The sequence below is a fragment of the Pristiophorus japonicus genome, chromosome 18, assembly GCF_044704955.1.
Source record: "Pristiophorus japonicus isolate sPriJap1 chromosome 18, sPriJap1.hap1, whole genome shotgun sequence".
NCBI classification, from domain to species: domain Eukaryota; kingdom Metazoa; phylum Chordata; class Chondrichthyes; family Pristiophoridae; genus Pristiophorus; species Pristiophorus japonicus.
The window spans coordinates 39351449-39372702 of NC_091994.1; the positions used below are offsets into that span (position 1 = coordinate 39351449).

General features: G+C 43.7%; 1 protein-coding gene across 1 annotated transcript in view; it reads right to left on the bottom strand.

Moving 5' to 3' along the window:
- LOC139229023 (protein Largen) overlaps positions 1 to 8138 on the bottom strand; it is a 29232-nt gene extending 21094 nt beyond the window's left edge. Inside the window, exon 1 of the mRNA XM_070860687.1 lies at positions 7998 to 8138. Within this exon, the coding sequence (XP_070716788.1) occupies positions 7998 to 8138 (141 nt within the window). The remainder of the gene's footprint in view (positions 1 to 7997) is intronic.
- Positions 8139 to 21254: the final 13116 nt, after the last annotated feature.

Sequence of the window (21254 nt, forward strand, 5' to 3'; positions counted from 1 at the left end):
AGGCTTCTGACATCCCAGCTCTCTGTATCTCCCGAGCCCGAGAACGTAAAAAGATCAGTTCCGCTTCTTCCACGGTTCATGTACAGTCTACCCCAATATGTCCTCTTCCACAATCCTATCACATACGAATATAAGAACATAAAAATAGGAGCAGGAGTAGTCCATTCGTCCCCTCGAGCCTGCTCCATCATTCAATGAGATTATGGCTGATCTTCAACCTCAACTCCACTATCGTGAACCGACTGAAAAACCTACTGCACAGGACTGCTCCATGCAACACCCTCCAGGCCAAGTCCCCGATAAATAGAGGGAGGACTCCCTCATAGAGAGCACTCTATTGGGGACCCCCGCCTCCTCCAGATGGCAAGATGGTGCGCCATAGCGTTTCCGGACAGCAGACGAGGATGGCAAAGTGGAGAGTGTGCAAGAGCAGCCCGTACAGGCATCCCCTCCGTGCAGAACTAAAGGGACAGAGAGGATTTTAAGGGAGAGGGTGAGAGAGAAATTGAATGCAGGAGGGAGAAGTGAATAGTTTGTTGATTGGTTGACGGCAGTGTGAATGTTGCGAGCAGCCTTTGGTGGCAACAAAAGTCTACAGCACCTGGTATTCCCACTCAGTCTCCCTTTCAAGTACTAACCAGGCCTTACTCTACTTAGCATCCAAGATCAGGCTTTTTCAGACTAGTATGCCCGTAGACTCACAGGTGCATATATTACAGTCATCATTACTGTTACTAGCTTTTTATTCCAGATTTATTTAATTGAAGTTAAATTCCCCAGCTGGTGTGGTGGGATTTGGAACTCTTGAATCTGGATTATTAATCCAGGCCTCTGCTACCACTGTGCTACCGTACCCATAAATCTACATATCGCTATCCAACAGCTACTGGTGGGACAACCAGATTTGTTGTTAAGCTATGATAGGGATTTATTGTGATTCCTCGCACACAACAAATAGCCAACCAAGTCTCGCTGTCTAGACTCACGTGAAGAACGGCCATTTGGGTAAGATGCTGGAGTGGGCCTGTGGAACTGTCAGTGCTTTCAGCAGGGAAGGGGAGAAAATTGGAAGGGAAAAGATGGAAAGCAATGTTAACCTTTACAGGATGAAGCTACTCAGGCACAGAGGGAGCAGAATCAAAATGTTTTATTTAAAATTGTATTTTAATTGTTTATTTTGGTAGTTTGCTGTTAATAATACAGCACGATATCACTGCCTCATTTATTACTGTAATCTTAGTGTTTGTTACAGTGTGCGAGCCACAATATTGGTCTGGCTAGAAGTTTCCCTGACCTCACCAGCCATCTAAGGGTTAACATTCACACTAGTTTATTGTAGTACAGTCAGAAAATAGTAAAGGACCTTCTATAAAGACTAAAAACATGGTCTGAAACTGGTATGAACCTCTCTTCACTTTCAATTAGATTTTTCATGTAACCAAAAAACTGATTGTGATGAACTTGTGACTAGACTATTGGCAGCTTGTCACCTGTGTGAGACTGCACTGTTTCAATAAAAGGAAGGAGAGATCATAGAAATTGCTGTGCAAGAGGGGCCATTTGGCCCACTGTGCCAGTGCTGGTGCTGGCTCTTTAACTGGAGTTGTCTACTTTAATCCATTTCCCTACCCTTTTCAAATACTTATCCAACCCTCTTTTAAATGTTGATATAAACTTTCCCTCTAACACTTGATGTCTACCTTGGAGACTGGTTCAATTTTGATTGGTAAAGTGAAAGGGTTAATTTAAATTCCATTCCACTCTGCCTGTTTTAGAATAAGGGGAAATCACAAGGCGTTTCTGGCAACTTTCCTACTCTCGTTTACATTGCAGAACCACTCCCAGCTGAAGCCATTCTCCAACATGGCAGAGGCACTGCTGGGCCAGCTTTGCCCTGTTTATGTGTGGTCACTCCAAAATTGTGTCTTTCAGCTTGTGACTGCGCACTTTTCTTGGCATTAAGGGAAAGTTCAGACAGGCCAATATTATCAATTCTGAAATGCTGGCCTTCGTAGGCAGGTTGAGTGGGCCATCCGGCGACAGCCAGAAAATGGCAGCCAGGGGCATCCACTTACATTTGCTGCTGGCAGCTCTCTTGTCTCCACATATAATGAGGCACGTATATATAACAGTGGTGGGTACATACTTTACCATCTGGAAAATGGTGACATGATAGGTCCAAGTCAGCATGGATTTGTGAAAGGGAAATCATGCTTGACAAATCTTCTGGAATTTTTTGAGGATGTTTCCAGTAAAGTGGACAAAGGAGAACCAGTTGATGTGGTATATTTGGACTTTCAGAAGGCTTTCGACAAGGTCCCACACAAGAGATTAATGTGCAAAGTTAAAGCACATGGGATTGGGGGTAGTGTGCTGACGTGGATTGAGAACTGGTTGTCAGACAGGAAGCAAAGAGTAGGAGTAAACGGGTACTTTTCAGAATGGCAGGCAGTGACTAGTGGAGTGCCGCAAGGTTCTGTGCTGGGGCCCCAGCTGTTTACATTGTACATTAATGATTTAGACGAGGGGATTAAATGCAGTATCTCCAAATTTGCGGATGATACTAAGTTGGGTGGCAGTGTGAGCTGCGAGGAGGATGCTATTAGGCTGCAGAGTGACTTGGATAGGTTAGGTGAGTGGGCAAATGCATGGCAGATGAAGTATAATGTGGATAAATGTGAGGTTATCCACTTTGGTGGTAAAAACAGAGAGACAGACTATTATCTGAATGGTGACAGATTAGGAAAAGGGAAGGTGCAACGAGACCTGGGTGTCATGGTACATCAGTCATTGAAGGTTGGCATGCAGGTACAGCAGGCGGTTAAGAAAGCAAATGGCATGTTGGCCTTCATAGCGAGGGGATTTGAATACAGGGGCAGGGAGGTGTTGCTACAGTTGTACAGGGCCTTGGTGAGGCCACACCTGGAGTATTGTGTACAGTTTTGGTCTCCTAACTTGAGGAAGGACATTCTTGCTATTGAGGGAGTGCAGCGAAGGTTCACCAGACTGATTCCCGGGATGGCGGGACTGACCTATCAAGAAAGATTGGATCAATTGGGCTTGTATTCACTGGAGTTCAGAAGAATGAGAGGGGACCTCATAGAAACGTTTAAAATTCTGACGGGTTTAGACAGGTTAGATGCAGAAAGAATGTTCCCAATGTTGGGGAAGTCCAGAACCAGGGGTCACAGTCTGAGGATAAGGGGTAAGCCATTTAGGACCGAGATGAGGAGAAACTTCTTCACCCAGAGAGTGGTGAACCTGTGGAATTCTCTACCACAGAAAGTAGTTGAGGCCAATTCACTAAATATATTCAAAAGGGAGTTAGATGAAGTCCTTACTACTCGGGGGATCAAGGGTTATGGCGAGAAAGCAGGAAGGGGGTACTGAAGTTTCATGTTCAGACATGAACTCATTGAATGGCGGTGCAGGCTAGAAGGGCTGAATGGCCTGCTCCTGCACCTATTTTCTATGTTTCTATGTTTCTAAGGGCTCCGCTGGTTTGTGCACTGTCCAGTGTGGCGCAGACCAGAGAGGTCTCAGGTTTGAACCTGACAATGTGCGGGGTCAGCTGAATACAGTCAGGGCAGCAGTTAAGGCACTACAATTGGCTTCAGTGCCCTTTGGCTAAAGAGAGGGTTCCAGCTGTGGATTGCTCTCCAGTGACCCCTGCTGGATAGTGTACGTGTGGTGGTCCAGTCATGACAGAATCCAGATCAGCTGTGACGCCTCCCCCCATATACACTCATAAGAACATAAGAATTTAAGAACATAAGAATTAGGAGCAGGAGTAGGCAATCTAGCCCCTCGAGCCTGCTCCGCCATTCAAAAAGATCATGGCTGATCTAGCCGTGGACTCAACTTTACTTACCCGCCCGCTCCCCATAACCCTTAATTACCTTATTGGTTAAAACTCTATCTATCTGTGATTTGAATACATTCAATTAGCTAGCCTCAACTGCTTCCTTGGGCAGAGAATTCCACAGATTCACAACCCTCTGGGAGAAGAAATTCCTTCTCAACTCGGTTTTAAATTGGCTCTCCCATATTTTGAGGCTGTGCCCCCGAGTTCTAGTCTCCCCGACCAGTGGAAACAACCTCTCTGCCTCTATCTTGTCTATCCCTCAATCTATCATCATAAGGTAACCCCCTCATGTCATCTGCAAATTTTGTTACACTACACTCTGTCCCCTCTTCCAGGTCATCTATGTATATTGTAAACAGTTGTGGTCCCAGCACCGATCCCTGTGGCACACCACTCACCACCGATTTCCAACCCGAAAAGGACCCATTTATCCCGACTCTCTGCTTTCTGTTACCCAGCCAATTCTCGATCCATGCTAATACATTTCCTCTGACTCCGCGTACCTTTACCTTCTTCAGTATCCTTTTGTGTGGTACCTTATCGAATGCCTTTTGGAAATCTAAATACACCACATCCATCAGTACACCTTTATCCACCATGCTTGTTATATCCTCAAAGAATTCCAGTAAATTAGTTAAACATGATTTCCCCTTCATGAATCCATGCTGCGTCTGCTTGATTGCACTATTCCTATCTAGATGTCCCGCTATTTCTTCCTTAATGATAGCTTCAAGCATTTTCCCCACTTCAGATGTTAAACTAACCGGCCTATAGTTACCTGCCTTTTGTCTGTCCCCTTTTTTAAACAGAGGTGTTACATTAGCTACTTTCCAATCCACTGGTACCTCCCCAGAGTCCAGAGAATTTTGGTAGATTATAACGAATGCATCTGCTATAACTTCTGCCATCTCTTTTAATACCCTGGGATGCATTTCATCAGGACCAGGGGACTTGTCTACCTTGAGTCCCATTAGCCTGTCCAGCACTACCTTCCTAGTGATAGTGATTGTCTCAAGGTCCTCCCTTCCCACATTCCCGTGACCAGCAATTTTTGGCATAGTTTTTGTGTCTTCCACTGTGAAGACCGAAGGAAAATAATTGTTTAAGGTCTCAGCCATTTCCACATTTCCCATTACTAAGTCCCCCTTCTCATCTTCTAAAAGACCAACATTTACTTTAGTCACTCTCTTCCGTTTTATATATCGGTAAAAGCTTTTACTATCTGTTTTTATGTTTTGCGCAAGTTTACTTTCGTAATCTATCTTTCCTTTCTTTATTGCTTTCTTAGTCATTCTTTGCTGTCGTTTAAAATTTTCCCAATCTTCTAGTTTCCCACTAATCTTGGCCACGTTATACGCATTGGATTTTAATTTGATACTCTCCTTTATTTCCTTGGTTATCCATGGCTGGTTATTCCTTCTCTTACCGCCCTTCTTTTTCACTGGAATATATTTTTGTTGAGCACTATGAAAGAGCTCCTTAAAAGTCCTCCACTGTTCCTCAATTGTGCCACCATTTAGTCTGTGTTCCCAGTCTCTTTAGCTAACTCTGCCCTCATCCCACTGTTGTCTCCTTTGTTTAAGCAGAGTATGCTCGTTTGAGACACTACTTCCTCACCCTCAATCTGTATTACAAATTCAACCATACTGTGATCACTCATTCCGAGAGGATCTTTTACTAAGAGATCATTTATTATTTCTGTCTCATTACACAAAACCAGATCTAAGATCGCTTGCTCCCTTGTAGGTTCTGTAACATACTGTTCTAAGAAACAATCCCGTATGCATTCTATGAATTTCTCCTCCAGGCTACCCCGTGCGATTTGATTTGACCAATCGATATGTAGGTTAAAATCCCCCATGATTACTGCCATTCCTTTTTCATATGCCTCCATTATTCCCTTGATTATTGTCCGCCCCACCGTGAAGTTATTATTTGGGGGCCTATAACCTATGCCCACCAGTGACTTTTTCCCCTTACTATCTCTAATCTCCACCCACAATGATTCAATATTTTGTTCATTAGAGCCAATATCATCTCTCACAACTGCCCTGATATCATCCTTTATTAACAGAGCTACCCCACCTCCTTTCCCTTCTTGTCTATCCTTCCGAATTGTCAGATACCCCTGTATGTTTAATTCCCAGTCTTGGCCCTCCTGCAACCACGTTACTGTAATGGCCACCAAATCATACCCATTTGTAATGATTTGTGCCGTCAACTCATTTACTTTATTTCGAATGCTGCGTGCGTTTAGGTAGAGTGTTTTAATACTAGTTTTTAAACCATGATTTTTAGTTTTGACCCCTCCTGCAGCCCCTTTATATTCATACATATTGTCCCTTCCTATCACCTTGTGGTTTACACTTACCCCAGTGCTACTCTGCTCTGTTGCCTCCTGCTGTTTGCATTCTTTCTTGGGGTCCTGTTCATCTGCGCTCTCACCCACTCTAACTAGCTCAGAGCCCTCTCCTGGGTTCCGAATACTCCTCGCATTGAGGCACTGAGCTTTCAAGCTTGCCTTTTTATTACACTTTGACCCTTTAGAATTTTGCTGTACATTGGCCCTTTTTGTTTTTTGCCTTGGGTTTCTCTGCCCTCCACTTTTACTCATCTCATTTCTGTCTTTTGCTTCTGTCTCCATTTTGTTTCCCTCTGTCTCCCTGCATTGGTTCCCATCCCCCTGCCATATTAGTTTAACTCCTCCCCAACAGCACTCGCAAACACTCCCCCCAGGACATTGGTTCCGGTCCTGCCCAGGTGCAGACCGTCCGGTTTGTACTGGTCCCACCTCCCCCAGAACCGGTTCCAATGCCCCAGGAATTTGAATCCCTCCCTGCTGCACCACTGCTCAAGCCACGTATTCATCTGCGCTATCCTGCGATTCCTACTCTGACTAGCACGTGGCACTGGTAGCAATCCCGAGATTACTACTTTTGAGGTCCTACTTTTTAATTTAGCTCCTAGCTCCTTAAATTCGTCTCGTAGGACCTCATCCCTTTTTTTACCTATGTCGTTGGTACCAATGTGCACCACGACAACTGGCTGTTCTCCCTCCCTTTTCAGAATGTCCTGCACCCGCTCCGAGACATCCTTGACCCTTGCACCAGGGAGGCAACATACCATCCTGGAGTCTCGGTTACGGCCGCAGAAACGCCTATCTATTCCCCTTACAATTGAATCCCCTATCACTATCGCTCTCCCACTCTTTTTCCTGTCCTCCTGTGCAACAGAGCCAGCCACGGTGCCATGAACTTGGCCTACCGACACTTGCGGCCAAGGCACCCACATGAGGAATGCCCATTCTGGGCACTGTACAGTAGGGTAGTCGGCACATATAGAAAGAAAGGATAGAATGGGATTGTGGGTAAGGTTAACACAGGGCTTTTAAACTGGCACCACACCAGTGGCAGCTCCTTTCGAACGCAATTGGCAACTGTCAGGGAGTCTCAGTAAATAATCAAAAATTCTTAATTGGGTTAGACTTCTCATAATCTGAACAATATAAATCATGTCTGTACTGCTTCCTGTCTCAGAATTACCAACTCAAATTATCATAAGCAATCCCATCAATACGGCAGATTTAATTAATTAAAAAAAACAGAAGATGCTGCAGACACCCAGCAGATCCGTCAACATCCGAAAGGAGAAAAAACAGGCTAGCGTTTCAGGAAGAGATCCTGTGTCAGGGCTCCTGAGTTATGCACTTACAGCATTTGTTCTTATAATTTAATTTCTCCGTAGTTTTTCTCCCTACAACATCGATATTTGCTGCTCTTTACTGGTTTTATATACTGGCTGGTTTGCCAGACCTCTTCGGTCCAGTGCGTTGGTACCAAGACATTACAGGAAAAATCCCGCTTCAATTGATACGCTGTACTGTTGTGCGATGCACTTCTCGACTGGTACTCATAATTCATTCCCTCAAATTGTCCCCGACCAGATTCTTGTACAGCCCAAAATATTCTCTCTCCAGACACAACTCAACTTTGGTAGAGCTGAATCTAAAATTGGCTTGTTTTCAAGTGGACACCATATGAAAAAAAATATACATTCACCACAAGACTGTACTGAAATCATACTGACAACACTGAAAACCATAATTTTGTGACCAAAGTGGAAATGTACCCACCTCTTTCATCTCAGTAGAGACTGTCTTCAGTTCCCCTAGAACCAATTCCAGGTCTTTCACAATACACATTATCTGCTCCTTCACCTTGGATTGAGGATCCTGTGCCTTTAAATCCTCTCCAGTCCACTGTTCCTCAGACATTGTGTGATTTTGGTTTACCCTCCCCTCTTTTCTCAGCTTTCACACTCCCATGCCTTGTCTGTGCACAAGGCAGACTGCCTGCTGCCTGCAGCAAAGACCTCTCTCCTCTCTGTCAGTGCCAGAGTTATACCCTGCATATTTTAATATTCAATCAGATCTGAACTCCCTTAAAGCTATCCCACTGTCACTAGACACACTCAGTCCTAGGAGTTGTTTTTCTCACTGTGCAAGATAAATGGTATAAAGAATATTTTCACATTATATGGACACTTTAAAAGATTCTTCTACAATCGGATAAATGAATAAGGATATTTAACACTGTACAATGCAAACGTTCTTAAGCGATAATTCAGAATCATGGACAGAAAATCTTGAGCACATGAACGATCTCCCACAATGTGGAGCAAGGCTCTGCACAGGGAGTGCATTCTTCTAAAATTTACCCTTTCATGTCTTACTTTTGAATCAAGTCCCATGTTGCGGTTGTAGACCAATTGGACCATGGTTGACGCTTTGCAGCTAATTGAAACAAAGTTATGTACAGCTTCCCTAATGATTCAGTTCATAAATGTCCTTCCCAGTGTGGTACTGAGCCATACTGGAACTAGAAAATGTAACATTCAATCAACTGTCTGTGCTGACTTTGTGGATCTTTGATGAGGTGTGACAATTGGCATCAGCATTGCTGGGATAGGAAGTGGAAAAAAATCAGCCTTTGGCATTGGCAGCTTGCTGCTCTTAATCACTAACTTATGGCATCTGCTAGAAGTCCAGGTGAGGGCAGGATTGAGCACACTGCAGTGCCCTCCACTGTTGTATACCAGACGGTACTCATTGTATGGTCTCAGTACCAGAGGACTGGCAACACCATGGCATTGTACACGTCCTTCAAGGGGTGAAGGAGGAAAACTGAAAAAGAAAACCATGTTAAAAAGGCAGACTCTCTGTCGTAAAGACCAGATCACATTTGGTGACATAGGATAGGATTTCTGGATACCCGAGCTGAAATTTTTGTTGCTGAATGATCCAACCAACCAAGAGAGCGACTTTGAGAGGTTCTTTGTTTTGCACCACAGCTAAAAATCCAAGGTAAATTACAAGCACACTATTGACAGTGCCAGAGTCCAGATGACCGTGCCTATGGGAATAATAGGGCACTTGGGTGAGTTCCATCTCGACCGAGAGACTTTCGGAGTGTATGTGGAATAGCTAGAAATGTTTTTCATTGCGAAAAGTATTGTTGAAGTCCCCGATGATGAAAACCATAACCAGGTGGTGTTAGAAAGACAACAGGCTATTTTCCTGACTGAAGCAGGCCCCGAGGTGTATGAAACCCTGAAAAAGGTGCTTGTTCCTGTCAAGCCAAAGGACACGCCACTGACAGAGATTCTAACCAAAATAGAACAGCACTATAGTCCTGAGCCCCTGGAAATTGCTGGAAGTTATCGTTTTGGAATACAAGATCAATTGATTGACGAGGGTATCAGTGAGTACATTGTAGCTTTAAAAAAGCTATCCATTCACTATTATTTTGGAAACTTTCAGGACCGAGCACTGCACGACCGCTTTGTTTGTGGGATGAAAACGTGGGATGGTGTTTTTTTTGAAGGGGACCGGAAGTCGGTCATAATGGGGGTGGAAGTGGGGCAGTAAGTGCGCTAGAGGGGCGCAAGTGGAGGCGGGACAGAGTCTCCGCCGCTGTCAATCAGCAGCGGAGTGGAGATGACCTCATGACATGTGTGCGTCACCTGCTCTCCCCTTCACTTAAAGGGGAAAGGCTTCAGCTTTTTGAAACTTTGCTCCACTGGGCCACCAGGGAGGGCTTTGGCCGGGCCAGCAGTTTGGCATCCAAGCGGGAGTGCCAAGCTGCCTGTTGATGGCCCAGCCGAATCCGGGGGCATAATTGTCGGCCCAACTTGGCAATTGGCATATCTTGAGAATGGATAAAAATAAATATGGGTTGTCAAAAGGCCTCCAGAGGCAAAGAATGGCCAACCACATTGGATGCTGTTTGGCTACTTTTAGTTCACAGTCAACAAGCTCCCCGCTGGAGTGGAACTAAACTACAGAACCAGTGGGAACCTGTTCAACCTTCGCTGTCTCCAGGTCAGATCCAAGACCACCCCAACCTCTGCCGTCGAGCTACAGTACGCGGATGACACCTGCTTCTGTGCACGTACAGAGGCCGCACTCCAGGACATAGTTGACGTATTTATTGAGGTGTACGAAAGCATGGGCCTTACGCTAAACGTCCGTAAGACAAAGGTCTTCCACCAGCCTGTCCTCACTGCACAGCACTGCCCCCCAGTCATCAAGATCCACGGTGCGGCCCTGGACACCGTGGACCACTTCCCATATCTCGGGAGCCTTCTATCAAACTGGGAGTCCCTGGCCCAAGACCGCCCTAAGTGAAGGAAGTATATCCAAGAGGGTGCTGAGCACCTCGAGTCTCAACGCCGAGAGCATGCAGGGGTCAAGCGCAGACAGCGGAAAGAGTGTGCGGCGAACCAGTCCCACCCACCCCTTCCCTCAATGGCTATCTGTCCCATCTGTGACAGTGTCTGTGGCTCTTGTATTGTACTGTTCAGCCACCAAAGAACTCACTTCAGGAGTGGAAGCAAGTCTTCCTCGATTCCGAGGGACTGCCTATGATGATGATGACTTTTAATTCCACCCCTACAGACAGGCAAGTAATACAGTTTTTAGATGGTTGCCCTGTTTGTATCTTCCATTGGAGAAGCTTCACAGCCAGAAACAAACTCAGGATTGAGACTTCTGAACAAATGCACATGATTATTCAATAATGATTGGGTTCATTTATATTGATTGGCTAATTCTTAATTAAGATGTGGAAAACTTGAGTTGATTAATTCCAATCGACACATAGCTTTTCATACATGAGCCTCTCTCCTTTTTATATGCGATTACCACAAATGCTAAAAGAGTAAAAGCTCTCAGTGTTTTACATAATTTTAGTGAGTTCAGATCAAAGCAACGGATTGAATCCTAAAGTCCCAAACATCAGAAATACATGTTCAAGGAACGAGAAACCTCGGTGAGGGGACAGGACCCTCAGTGTGGGAAGCGACCAAAATTGACTATGAATGGTCCTGTGCAATGAGACAGGAATAATAAATGATCTCTTAGTAAAAGCTCCTCTCGGAATGAGTGATCACAGTATGGTTGAATTTGTAATACAGATTGAGAGTGAGGAAGTAGTGTCTCAAACGAACGTACTATGCTTAAACAAAGGGGACTACAGTAGGATGAGGGCAGAGTTGGCTAAAGTGGACTGGAAACACAAATTAAACGGTGGCACAGTTGAGGAACAGTGGAGGACTTTTAAGGAGCTCTTTCATAGTGCTCAACAAAAATATATTCCAGTGAAAAAGAAGGGGGTAAAAGAAGGGATAACCAGCCGTGGATAACCAAGGAAATAAAGGAGAGTATCAAATTAAAAACCAATGCGTATAAGGCGGCCAAGGTTAGTGGGAAACTAGAAGATTGGGAAAATTTTAAACGACAGCAAAGAATGACTAAGAAAGCAATAAAGAAAGGAAAGATAGATTATGAAAGTAAACTTGCGCAAAACATAAAAACAGATAGTAAAAGCTTTTACCGATATATATAAAACGGAAAAGAGTGACTAAAGTAAATGTTGGTCCCTTAGAAGATGAGAAGAGGGATTTAATAATGGGAAATGTGGAAATGGCTGAGACCTTAAACAATTATTTTGCTTCTGTCTTCACAGTGGAAGACACAAAAACCATGCCAAAAATTGCTGGTCACGGGAATGTGGGAAGGGAGGACCTTGAGATAATCACTATCACTAAGGGGGTAGTACTGGACAGGCTAATGGGACTCAAGGTAGACAAGTCCCCTGGTCCTGATGAAATGCATCCCAGGGTATTAAAAGAGATTGCAGAAGTTATAGCAGATGCATTCGTTATAATCTACCAAACTTCTCTGGACTCTGGGGAGGTACCAGCGGATTGGAGAGCAGCTAATGTAACGCCTCTGTTTAAAAAAGGGGGCAGACAAAAGGCAGGTAACTATAGGCCGGTTAGTTTAACATCTGTAGTAGGGAAAATGTTTGAAGCTATCATTGAGGAAGAAATAGCGGGACATCTAGATAGGAATAGTGCAATCAAGCAGACGCAACATGGATTCATGAAGGGGAAATCATGTTTAACTAATTTACTAGAATTCTTTGAGGATATAACGAGCATGGTGGATAGAGGTGTACCGATGGATGTGGTATATTTAGATTTCCAAAAGGCATTCGATAAGGTGCCACACAAAAGGATACTGAAGAAGGTAAAGGTACGCGGAGTCAGAGGAAATGTATTAGCATGGATCGAGAATTGGCTGGGTAACAGAAAGCAGAGAGTCGGGATAAATGGGTCCTTTTCGGGTTGGAAATCGGTGGTGAGTGGTGTGCCACAGGGATCGGTGCTGGGACCACAACTGTTTACAATATACATAGATGACCTGGAAGAGGGGACAGAGTGTAGTGTAACAAAATTTGCAGATGACACAAAGATTAGTGGGAAAGTGGGTTGTGTAGAGGACACAGAGATTTAGATAGGTTAAGCGAATGGGCTAAGGTTTGGCAGCTGGAATACAATGTCGGAAAATGTGAGGTCATCCACCTTGGCAAAAAAAAAGTAAAAGGGAATATTATTTGAATGGGGAGAAATTACAACATGCTGCGGTGCAGAGGGACCTGGGAGTCCTTGTGCATGAATCCCAAAAGGTTAGTTTGCAGGTGCAGCAGGTAATCAGGAAGGCAAATGGAATGTTGGCCTTCATTGCGAGAGGGATGGAGTACAAAAGCAGGGAGGTCCTGCTGCAACTGTACAGGGTATTGGTGAGGCCGCACCTGGAGTACTGCGTGCAGTTTTGGTCACCTTACTTAAGGAAGGATATACTACCTTTGGAGGGGGTACAGAGACGATTCACTCGGCTGATTCCGGAGATGAGAGGGTTACCTTATGATGATAGATTGAGTAGACTGGGTCTTTACTCCTTGGAGTTCAGAAGGATGAGGGGTGATCTTATAGAAACATTTAAAATAATGAAAGAGATAGACAAGATAGAGGCAGAGAGGTTGTTTCCACTGGTCGGGGAGACTAGAACTAGGGGGCACAGCCTCAAAATACGGGGGAGCCAATTTAAAACCGAGTTGAGAAGGAATTTCTTCTCCCAGAGGGTTGTGAATCTGTGGAATTCTCTGCCCAAGGAAGCAGTTGAGGGTAGCTCATTGAATGTATTCAAATCACAGATAGATAGATTTTTAACCAATAAGGGAATTAAGGGTTACGGGGAGCGGGCGGGTAAGTGGAGCTGAGTCCACGGCCAGATCAGCCATGATCTTGTTGAATGGCGGAGCAGGCTCGAGGGGCTAGATGGCCTACTCCTGTTCCTAATTCTTATGTTCTTATGTTAAGTACAGTGGCATATTTGGAACTAAGGAGGAAAAAGAGATGAAAGTTTGCAGAAGTAATAATCAAAGTATTATTGATAAAATAGACAAAGAAAGGGATTGAGAGAAAAATGGAGCCTAGCGATGGGGGAGGAATAACCAATCAAATGGCAAACTTTTCCTTGTATTCTGTCCAGTACTGTGCAATATATTTAATACAACTAACTGAGGAACCAAGAACTACACAATAGGACACCCCAAGGTTGAAAAGAGCAAAGGAGAACATTAGGTAAATCAAAAGAAACAAAAAGTAAGATTTGCATTTCTGTAGCACCTCACACGTATTATAGAATGTCCCAAAGCACTTTACAGCTGATGAAATACTTTTTTGAAGTGCAGTCACTCTTTTAATGCAAGAAAAACGGCAGCAAATTTGCACACAGCAAGCTCCCACAAACAGCAATGTGATAATGACCAGATAATCTGTTTTTGTTATGCTGATTGAGGGATAAATATTGGCCAGGATTCCTTTGCTCTTCAAAGAGTGCCATGGGATCTTTTACATCCACCTGAGAGAGCAGACGGGGGGGAGGGGTGGGGGGGGTTAAGTAATGGTTAAGTAATGGCAAGCTTGGATTTTGAATATCTGTACATTTTAGAGGAGAGCAAGATTGGGGGTGATAAGGTGAATGTGAAAACAATAATACAAACCTTCAGGGTGACCGACGTTTTATTTGATGATTAACTGACGGTCTTGGTTGAGCATAGGGACTGATTAAGCACATTGCCGTGTGACCCTCCAACATGTTGGGGATGTTATCGAATCACACCTATCAAAGTCTCATCAGCAACAGTGGATGAGATTCCTGCTCCCACTCAGACAATTTGAAATTGAAGGAAATATACCATCTCCCTCCAAACGATTGCCCTTGAGATAAAACCCAGCTTAATTTAAAGCAAAATTCTTTACTCCGATTGAGTAGCAATAAAGAACTCTATTGAATGGGACTAAAATGCCCTAAATTCAATATACGACTATGGCATACAGTTTTTTTTATATATATATATCTTTTCTCTCTCTCAATGGGGGTGTTTTTTGGATGAAATGTTAAACAAAGATCTTATCCACTTGTTCAAGAGTCCTTACTAATATGCGAAGGCCCAGTGATCTGGTCAGCATTCCTCCAGAAACCAACACTACCAAAATAGTTCATTTGTTTAATTTGCTGTTAGTGCAATGTGAAAATTGGTGGCAAGGTGTACCTATAAAATAACAGTGACTGCACATCAAAAAGAAAACTATAACGTCACAATCTTAATGCTGAGCTTTTATCTTATTTATATATGCAGTGTTTCTTTTCTTGCATTTATTCCAAAATACTACACAACCAATGTAGGTTAGATTTTCTTCAGTCTGCACTAGTCTGTATTATGTTTTTCTGGTCCTTTCTACTCTTTGTACTTTAGATTTTTTAGCTTTTGTATTTTAGATTGCTCTCTTCCTAATTCTTATGTTCTTATGTTAAGTACAGTGGCATATTTGGAACTAAGGAGGAAAAAGAGATGAAAGTTTGCAGAAGTAATAATCAAAATATTATTGATAAAATAGACAAAGAAAGGAATTGAGAGAAAAATGGAGCCTAGTGATGAGGGAGGAATAACCAATCAAATGGCAAACTTTTCCTTGTATTCTGTCCAGTACTGTGCAATATATTTAATACAACTAACTGAGGAACCAAGAACTACACAATAGGACACCCCAAGGTTGAAAAGAGCAAAGGAGAACATTAGGTAAATCAAAAGAAACAAAAAGAAAGATTTGCATTTCTATAGCACCTTACACGTATGTTCCCAGCTTGAGAACATCTACGCTAGCCTTGATTTCCAAGTAAGGTTTCAATAATGTGCCAGGGATAAAGAACAGGTCAACTTTCTATGGATCATTGTTAGCTCCTGGAATTATCCTCTGCGACCATAGGATCTCTCTCTTGTCTTCAAACAAATGGTACAGCATCACAACATCAAACCTCATTTTAGGTTTAAACTATTAAGTGAATTTACTTCACCAAAGGTTTACAAGTAACAGCAAAATATATTTATATATTTACAGTAGAAGTTCTTCTATGAAGCTCCTCAAAAATAAAACAATAAAGGTCACACTCTTAATGCTAAGCTTTTCTCTTATTTATATATGCAGTGTTCCTTTTCTTGTATTTATTACCACTCAGGGAGCTGTGCTAATCCAAACCATACTCTCAGAAATTCCAAATTGACTCTCAGATTTGGACAGTTGCAGCTTCTTAAATATCCTTAAACACAATTACTGAGACCTCCTGGATTTGAATAACAGTTGACAGCAGGTTGTCTATACACAATGGAACAAACCACATGGCCTGTTCGCTCTCAAGCTTCGCAGGCTACCAATGAAACAGGAAACATTAGTTAAGTTTGGGACAAGATTCTATCTGCAGACTCCTTATGGCGAGTGACTGAATCAAAGGAACCTCTACAAAGATAAGACAAGACATAACTGCTTCATTTTTGTCACAGTTAATCATCGTAACCAGGGTGACCATTGAGGTCACAAGGCCATTAAGTCGCCCCTCTGCCAGCTTCTGTAGCTGTCTTTCAATCAGGACCTCAAGTACCCATTCGCACAATCTCAGTGTTGGCCTTCCATGAGGGCTTTTCCCAACTGCAATCCATTCTATCATACATTTCCAGATATGCTCTGTTGATTGCAATCTTCTCACTATAACGGCCGCAATATATAGGCCCTTCCTTCTCAGTACTTCAGTGTGGGATTGTCTGCTCTCCCAAGTAATACCTCAAAGGCTTCTTGCCATGGATTAAATAAAACTTCCAGACTCCACTTCTGTACCTTCATCTGGGTCCAACTTTCAGCACCACGTAGAATAGCCCATTGGACATTCTGGGGGCAATAGTAACCTAACCCACCTTCGGAAAACTGAGAGGATTGGTGGAATGCTTGTTTTACATGCCACATGATTTTACTGTCCAATGAAATCAGTGGCGAGTAATATTAAACGAAGGTGTGAAATCAACATTTCACCTGATCCCGTGGGTTTCTCGCCCGGATGTGTTAGGTTAAAGTTACCTGCTATAGCTTCATAGACTGTCTTGTACACATCCTGTATTACATTTCTCCTGCCATAGTCTATAAAAATGCTTTCACCCTTCCTTACATCCCATTTCACCAGGTGTACAATTTCCTAAATCTATAAATTCATCCACACTTCCACCTCCTCGCCAGCTATATCCTGTTTGAAGTTTATATGTTGCCTCTGATTTTCCATGGGGTGAAGCTGTGGTGGTCCTCTGGTGGGTGAAACATGGCGGGGCAGGAAATGGATCAAGGCCCATCCCGAAGATTGTGCCATGGGAGCTTCTTGTGGGGGCTGGAGTTCCGTCCACCACTTTGCTCTCCGGCAGGGGCACAAGGTCTGAAAATGACCCCCGAGAGGTTGAGAGATGACTGGAGTGTAATGTACGGATGGGTGAGTGACTGTGAGGCAGTAACCAAGAGCAATATACATCGGATCAGATTTGTCGATTCGACTGAAATGATCCAGTCGATATCACTCAGGATCACAAGATAATTACGGATGTGGATGGCCTCGAGGCCCATCTTAATGCATCTGTCTAGAATTACTTTGAAGTCCTCCCACGGCAGCATTCTAATGGTTTTGATACCAAATGTTTTTGCCTCCACTATTCTGTCCAGGAGTCCAATCCATGTGTCGATCACTCTCTGTGAAGAAGACCTTCCTGATATCAGTCCTAAATTTACCTTTAGCTACTTTGGACATGTGGCATATTGCTTTTCTCGTACAGTTTAATTTCAAACAATTTTCGGTTTTATTTGATACAAACTGTTTATATTATTGTACAGTATACATCCATTATATCACCTTTCAGACACCTACCTTTGAAGCTATAGTGTAACATTTTGAAGTGTGACATCTGGTGTGTAACCTCCAGTATGTGATTTTTGGTATGTGACAGACGCAGGCTACATGGTCCGATGGGTAGCACACTTGCCTCTGAGTTAGAAGGTTGTGAGTTCAAGCCCAACTCCAGAGCTTTGTAGCACAGAATCTAGGCTGACACTCCAGTGCTTTACAGAGGGACTGCTGCAAAGTCAGCAGGTGCTGCCTTTTGGATGAGACATTAAATCGAGGCCTCACCTGCCTTCCCAGGTGGATGTAAAGAATTACCACGGCAAAGAGCAGGGGAGTTCTCCTGGTGTCCTGTCCAACATATACCCTTCAATCAACGCTACTAAAAACAGATTATCTGATCATTTATCTCATTGCTGTTTGTGGGACCTTGCTGTGCGCAAATTAGCTGCTGCGTTTCGTGCACGACACCGTGACTACACTTCAGAAGTACTTCATTGGCTGTAAAGTGCTTTGGGATGTCCTGAGGTTGTGAACGGTGCTATATAAATGTAACGCCTTCCTTTCTTTATAAATAATACGTATAGATGCACAAGAAACTTCACAGATGTAAACAGAACTCTGTGAGCTGCTGTCACACTTATTAGTTAGTCTGCTATTTCTTTTCAGTCAGATGGGCTTTTCAATGTGGTGTCACCTTTCGAGTTGCTCGGTGTACATATGCATTGCCAGTGTGCGATTTTATGCAAATTGTACTTCTGTTGATGTTAGCTTCCAATTTGTTGAATAGTGTAAGTCAGACTTAATGTTCAGCTTGGAACTGGTACTTTGAGTTGAAATGATGTGGTATTCTGGTGGTGTGCAAAGATGTATTGTAAAACTGGCTCCAACTCTCACTGGGCACCTGATGGCTGATGCAAAACAATTTTAAAAAGAGAAAGAAAGCCAATGATTGACCGCAAGTCTGAAGTTAACAAGCAGATCCCAGCCATTGGTCGATTCCTTCAGGAGAGGAAGAGAGGAAACTGGAGAGTAAAAGATTCGAACAGGACAATGATATATGGTTGGACACTGCCCAAGGGGCCAGGATGCTGTAATACTTGCCGAGTTGTGCATTATAACAGTGACTACATTTCAAAATTACTTCATTGGTTGTAAAATGCTTTGGGACATCATGGAAGATGCTGCAGAAATGCAATTTATTTCTTAGTTTATTGTCAGACATAACCACAACTTGCTCTCAGGATTGCTGCTTCACTTTACATCAGGAAATGATAGGGTAAGTATGGGCCTGTGCCTACGATTCACCCACACAGATCTCCCGATTTCAAACATGAGGTGGAGTGTAGAATGTTTCAGTATAAGGGGTGTCACAGTTATGTGACGCGGACTGGTGGGGCTGGGTGCTCTTTGCCTTTCCGCCATTGTTCATAGGTTTATATGTAACCTTCAGGGCTGCTGACCAAAAGCCGTGTGGCTCTTTGTCGGCTGGCGCAGACATGATGGGCCGAGGTGGCCTCCTTCTGCACTGTAAATTTCTATGTTTCTATGTTTCTATGCTGTGGGCAGTTGCCAAGTGGAGGGCGGGTCCTGCAAAAACAACCATAGTACGAAAATTGATATGCTGATAGGTTTAGGTGAAGAGCAGTAGGAGGAGGCTTGTTTGGAGCATAAACGGCGGCATGGACCTGTTGGGCTGAATGATCTGTTTCTATGCTCGGGGTAAATCGATGTAACCTGATGAAAAGCACGAAAACCAATAGTTCTACTTTAATGAGGCTCATCCACTTGCTGTCTGGAAGCTGGGATAATCCCATCTCCTAATAACGCTCTCTTATGTTTTTTTTTTCTGGAAAGTAAGGTGAGGAGAGTGTGCAGCATTGAATCTGTAATGATGTATGTCTCTTTTTCACTGCAAACTCAGTAGGTCCTTTGTCACTCTCATTATTTTTAGGAACTGGAACAGTAATAGCCCATTAGGCCTGACAAGGCGATCACATTTTTGATAGTTTTCAATCCAATCTACCCACATTCTCACCAAATCCTCCAGGGACACATCTAATTGTCCCTTGAACACATTTATACTTTCTGCTTTGAAGTCCTTCCCTGGCAGATTCTTTCATAACTCAATATCTCCTTGGGAGAAAAGAAAAGTTCATGAAATACAAAAAGTGAATATGCAGGGGCAGCAAGTAATCAGGAAGGCAAATGGATTGTTGGCCTTTATTGCAAGGGGGATGGAGTATAAAAGCAGAGAAGTCCTCCTACAACTGTACAGGGTATTGGTGAGGTCACACCTGGAGTACTGCGTGCAGTTTTGGTCTCCGTATTTAAGGAAGGACATACATGCATTGGAGGTGTTCAGAGAAGGTTTACTAGGTTGATTCCAGAGATGAGGGGGTTGACTTATGAAGATAGGTTGAGAAGGTTGGACCTATACACATTGGAGTTCAGAAGAATGAGAGGTGATCTTATTGAAATATATAAGATAATGAGGGGGCTCGACAATGTGGATGCAGAGAGAATATTTCTACTCATAGGGGAAACTAATACTAGAGGACATAGTCTCAGAATAAGGGACCGCCCATTAAAATTGAGATGAGGAGGAATTTCTTCTCTCAGAGGGTTGTGAATCTGTGGAATTCTCTGCCCCAGAGAGCTATGGAGGCTAGGTCATTGAATACATTTAAGGTGGAGATAGACAGATATTTGAGCAATAAGGGAGTAAAGGGTTATGGGGAGCTGGCAGGGAAGTGGAGCTGAGTCCATGATCAGATCAGCCATGACCTTATTGAGTTATGTCTTTAGATGCTCTGATAATGACTCCACGAGGCAATGTATTGTACTTGAACTGTAATGACCTTAGTCCATTTAATGTAACTCCAGAGTATCACACATGGTGACCTGCCTTTTATACTAGGCCTGGCACACCTGTACAGGTAACCTACAAGTCTCCCACTGCAGTGCCCGCTGGTGGCACATCTTAGTGACCATACAGCTGCTGTACAAGTTTCCCATAGTAGTGCCCTCTGGTGGCACATCATATGTAATAGTACAAGCAGTAAACATGTTTGGATACATGACATCACTCTCCCACAAGTCCTTAGTGCAAATCGCCTTCATGCATTGACTGTGCTCTGGGCTTAGCTCTATCTGGTTGACCCTTGGAGAGTCGTTTCCATCTTGGGTGAGTAGGTGGTGTTTCGTTGGCAGTAGAGGTGCTGGTGGTTTCTGATTGTGCGTTCATGACCACTCCATTCTCTCCCCCCCCCCCCCCAACATATAGATTATGCCGGTGGCTCATTACATTCATATACATTCAAGTCCAGAAAAAAAAATTGCATTTACATCATTACATTTGTGGTACAGTTGTGAAGCAAGTACATTTGACTGGTGAGGTACATACTTGATACATACTTGGAATCAGTACTGGTGTCAGCACCGGTGCGTGAGGACTAACTAATACCAGAACTGCTGGATGGTGTCTAGGCAGTCTGGTGGCGGCGCGGTGCCCAGTGCTGGCAGTGGGAACCCGGTTGGCTCAAGTTGCCTGCTCTCGGGGCCGTTGTCGTTGCTCCTTGGGTTGGGCAGGTTCACAGATGCCTGTGTCCTTTCCTTGCGTCCCAGGTCGCTGCTGCTCCCTGAGGAGCAGTCATCTAGCAGAGAGCAGGGAACTGCCAACTCGCTTGCGTGGGCGTTATTTTGTTTGGGATCCTGGCTGGTCCTGGTCCCATTTGGGAGCACCATTGCTGGTGACCCTTCGTTCCCGGG